The sequence below is a fragment of the Blennius ocellaris genome, assembly GCF_963422515.1.
Source record: "Blennius ocellaris genome assembly, chromosome: 10".
NCBI classification, from domain to species: Eukaryota; Metazoa; Chordata; class Actinopteri; order Blenniiformes; family Blenniidae; genus Blennius; species Blennius ocellaris.
In genome coordinates this window covers 6257715-6262635 of record NC_137659.1, presented here as the reverse complement: position 1 = coordinate 6262635, position 4921 = coordinate 6257715, and the positions used below count along the sequence as shown (strand labels likewise).

The 4921-nt window shown below is 41.7% G+C and overlaps 1 protein-coding gene across 1 annotated transcript; it reads left to right on the top strand.

The window, feature by feature from the left end:
- Positions 1 to 1773, top strand: LOC308135627 (neurturin; the record flags this gene model as incomplete). Its single annotated transcript, XM_080503705.1, has 2 exons — positions 1 to 313; positions 1337 to 1773. Exons 1-2 carry the CDS (start codon positions 34 to 36, stop codon positions 1771 to 1773), a joined length of 717 nt encoding a protein of 238 aa, XP_080359831.1. The 5' UTR covers positions 1 to 33.
- Positions 1774 to 4921: the final 3148 nt, after the last annotated feature.

Sequence of the window (4921 nt, the reverse complement as noted above, 5' to 3'; positions counted from 1 at the left end):
CTGCAGAGTTTCAATGCTCCTCCACGTTCTAAGATGAAGTTATGGAAATGTGCTACATTTGCCTTCATGCTCTGTGCTGCAGCCCTGTCCACCCTCCTCAATAGAAACATGGCCCCCATCGGACAGTTCAAACCACGGACTAAACATCTGTACACATCTTCATCCTCATCGAAACCGTCCTTGCCGCTGGAAGCCACGTCCAGAGCGTCGTCGCCGTCCTCCTCGGGAACATCCAGGGGCCCGTCGCAGCAGGCGGGTGGTCTTCGTCGGAGGGTCCGCTCCACGGATGACATGAACTCCCTCCTCTCGGAGTGTAAGATAAACTGTTTTTTTCTCCCCTCCACGTCCGCGCTGGGATAAGGTGTCATGTGAGGGTTTGCGAGGATCAGCCCAAACACTTAGTACCTGACTCTGTTGTTTATAGAACAAGTTTCAATGTCTCACGTCTAACCTGCAGTCAATTAGCACCTCATAGCTCACTGACTTACCGCGGCGATGCGAGAACCGCAAGCAGACTTGATGTACTGCATTTTCTTTTCCTTTCACATGCCCCATTGACAGCCATTCATCAGAGAAATTGACTTCTTAGAATCATAACACTTCCTGTCATACAGCTGCTGATAAGAGCTCTCAACCTGTGAGATGAAATAAACATGTATTCCTCTGTTTCTGCCCCCACGCCCCTGGCGGTTATTATGCTCTGAGCACAGGGGGGGCTATCTCTACGAGCTATTTGTTCTAATTAATGAAAATACCAGTCGTGAGATGGAGGCTCTCCTTTATGCGGTGCTTTCAAGGGCGAATGAAAAACTTTCATTGTGTTTTGGGGGTCTATTTACACAACATGCCAAGAGTCAATAAGAACGCAACTTTCTGAAAACTTTCCGTCTCTGTTTAGACAACGGAACTGCAGCTACTGAGCATGTCATTTTGCACATGCTCAGTAGATGGACAATAACAACAATGTTTTCCTCCAGGTTGTCATGACCCCCAGTCCATATCAAAACTTGGTAGTTTTATAGTTGACAGTCAGGGTAATAACTATCCAACTTCCTCGTTTGTCCATACGCCAGTCTGTGTTCTCCCATTGTTAATGTTTATAGCTGATTCTTCTTTGCTGCATGTGTGTGTGGCTTCACTACAAAAACAACCAACAGGACCCACTAGTGTTCCAACATGCTAAAATCGTTTTCAGGGTTTCTTCCATTTCTGTAGAGTCGGACGTCGTTCTCAAAACATTGCTGCGTAAAACTTTCATGAAAAGAACATTTCTCTAAAAGGATAAATGACAAAACATGCCCTTGTCATGTGTTAACAATCTGTTTTTGTTTGTCAGTCTCAGCGATGTTCCAGAGCTTCACTGAGGGCGAGCTCCAACACGTGGTCAAGTCCTTGCTGGACAGTAAGAGAAGCAAGAGCCGGCGTCGCGCCGAAAACCAGGCCCGGAGGACTAAAAGAGCCCGCCGGCCGAAGCCCTGCTCCGTCAGGGAGCTGGAGCTGACGGTGAGCGAACTGGGTCTCGGCTACGAGAGCGACGAGACAGTGCTGCTGCGCTACTGCAGCGGCAAGTGCACGGCGCACCGGCACAACTACGACATGACAATGGAGCACATGATGCGGACTGGCTTCCGGAAGAAGGGCCGCAAGGACAGAGTTAGCAACGGGCCCTGCTGTCGGCCCACGGCTTTCGAGAAGGACTTTTCCTTCCTGGACAACAAGAGCCGCTATCACACGATACAGAACGTGTCGGCAAAGAACTGCGGCTGCGTATGACCTCCGAGGAACGGACCTGCCGCTGCTTCACGCTGCTCTCAGCCTCTGTCGGGAAGAAGCTGTTCAAAGAATGGAGTGCACATTCACAACAGAGGAGTAAAGGATGGGAATACATTGATGACTGCTTCACAGCATCTTTTTTTTTTTTTTTTTTTTTTTTTTTAAATTTTAACCAGGGATGTTAATTTTTGGAATCCACCAATCACACGGACAACAAGTGTTTGGATTACTTTGGGGACGAAAAAAAAGACAGAAAATGACTGCTCGCACCATAAAAGTTTTTATCTTTTCTATCTGTGTAGTAACACTGTAACTGTGGTGTAACAACAATGTAGCAACATTACAACTTGTGATATTATATTTGAGTAGTGATACCTGCAATAGACTCATGACAACGAGGAGCCAATGTGGACTAGATCATTGCTGTTACTGCACTTCATACCCACCCGCTGTTAGTGAGTCCAAATCTGGTTGTTTACATAGGCTACAATGATGGAACTCCATTTTTATTTTTTTTCAGGCAGAAATGTGCTCAAAAACAAACGACTAAGCCATAAAAACACCCACAGACATGATATAAACCAAATGTTCTCTTTAAGCTCTCTGCAGCAACACAATGACCTGATTAGAACGTCGTGAGAACGGCGTTGTGACCCGTTTTCCTGCTTGTTGCTGACTGTTACTGACCGCAGTGTTATTACACAGGTGAAAGGGTTTCTGATGACAATCTGACAATGACAGGAAATTTATTTTCTATAGCTCCAGGTTTGATACCCATTTTTATTACTTGTATTTTATATATATATATTGATGTTGTAGATTAACAATGAGGACCTGCTGCAAAACAGTCTCACTTTAGCAACATGATGATATGACCAATTTTCTATCCCATTTTCTATCCCATCTGCTCCCCATAAAATAACTCTTCATACCCCAAAATAACCTGATGTATCATGATGTATCATACCCATAATTCTCTGGAGTTATTTTATCTCAAATGATTGCCAAAATGTAGTCAAATTAACACACCATGATTTCATAGAGGAATAGTTAGAGCTTGTGAAAAGGACAACAATTTGACAACAAAATGCATGACAACGGTGCTCGGATTCAATGAAAACACAACTCGTGTTCCCAAGGTGGAACTTTTTGAAAACGCTCCGTCTCCGTTGTTGCGTAAATAGGCGAAAACCATGTAAAAGAACATCGTTTTCAAAATAATGCTGTGTAAACGCAAAATATTTCTGAAAATGTTAAAAATTATGCATTTTCGCATTTTTCACCCCTATGTTTCATGTTTCGAGTGATAGAATTACATTTTCATCTGGATGTAGTTAACGCAGATTTTAGATTGAGAAAATTAGCGTCACATTATTGTTTTCATCCCTGGCACAAATCAGAAGTAGATGTTGGAGTGTGAAGTTGTGTTTTGCAGCCCTTTATAAAGTGATCAACCCATGTCCACGCTCTCCAACCCCAACCCCCACAGTACAGCCTTCTACCGGCCCTGCAAATGCCTCCTTGTCGTATTGCCTGGTTGACTTTTAGCGTATAACGATAGCTGTTTTACTGAATTATGAAGCAACTTTTTTCACTTTTAATGATCCTTATTTCGTTTGAACCCATTGCAACTGCCTGAAGTACAACAAATTACGTTTCATTTTGTTTTTGTTTTACTTTTCGAGGAGTTGAAGTGTGGGGTGCAGATGCGGTGCATCTTTATTATAGTTTATAATGTATTTATTTGGGAAATAAATTATGTTTTTTTTTGTTGCATATTTATTTAGATTACCACACAGACAAAAAACAGGACAGCTTATTATCAATTAAGCAACTGTGCCAAAAATGTTATATCTAACATTATATACTGACTGCTGAATAAACATAATTACAGTGGTGTGGATGTGTAATGGATCATTTCTCCCAGAACATGGAGTTTTCAGGGGGGGGGGGGGGGGGGGTAAATATTCTGTACTTGGACTGTATTTAAAAGAAATAAAAGAATAAACTGTACGCCGCTGTTAATATTCATGTAACTTACGGCAAGGAAGACGATCCTGGCCATGAAGGTGAGGAGGAAGATACACTGAGTGTCAGATTACAATAAATAAACCATACAGTGCTATAGTCGTGCTAATATATTATTCATATAGATATTATGTAGCCGCCCGGCAGCCACTGTAATGAGCTGCGGTGACATGAGCTCATACCACAGACCTGTAGCAGCTGATTCACTTAAACCCATGAAGGTGTTATTCTTTATCTCTGCTCTTGTTGTGTTTTCTCTTTTTCTACCAACCATGCAGCAAAACCTCTCACTGAGTAGAGGGGCAAAAGGCTTGATCTTAATTTTCAGTGTAAACACAGGCCGTGAAAGACTTACTTTTTTTGTGGGGGGGGTTTTAAGCAGGAGGTGTCAAAGTTTTTTACATTGCTGCCTCTTTTCATCCTTGGATCGTCCCCAGATTATCTCATACCTTACACATCATCAGATATCATTGTGGAAGGCTGCAGGGTTGTGTAGTAATTAGCACTTTAGCGTTGTTGTTTACGTGAGTTTCTTCCCACCGTTCAAATACATGCATGCAAGATTAATTTACCCATTTGCACAACCTTTTTCCAAGTGAAAGCGGAAACATTTCTTTGAGTGTTGGATGTTTACACAACAACAGTGTTCGGAGCCATTGAAAACGTAACTTAAGATTTTCTGTATGTGCGAGTGTGACTCTGTATGTTTGTATGTAGTCAACCCATAAACTGACTAAAGCGTTATCAAATAGATATTATTGTTGGTAGCTGTAATCCATAAGAAATAAAGATGTAAACTTTTTTTCCTGCTAGTTAGAGGCTTTTAATTCAGTCTGCAGACATTGCAAATGTTCCATTTGTGGTTTTGAACTAAAGCTTTTTTTTAAATACCCATTTTAAACAAAAGAAATCATGACAGGAAAAGTCCTTGTCAACTCTACGGATGCTCTTTGGTGCCCCCAAGGGAAGGCACGACACAGCATCACGTCATTTATTATCAATAAATGAGATCATATTGACATTAGAGAATTATCTGAATCATTTAGTCATTCATTATGAAGCAGAATTCATGCATTCATAAGTTCATATATTACCATACAGCAATAATTCACATATTTTT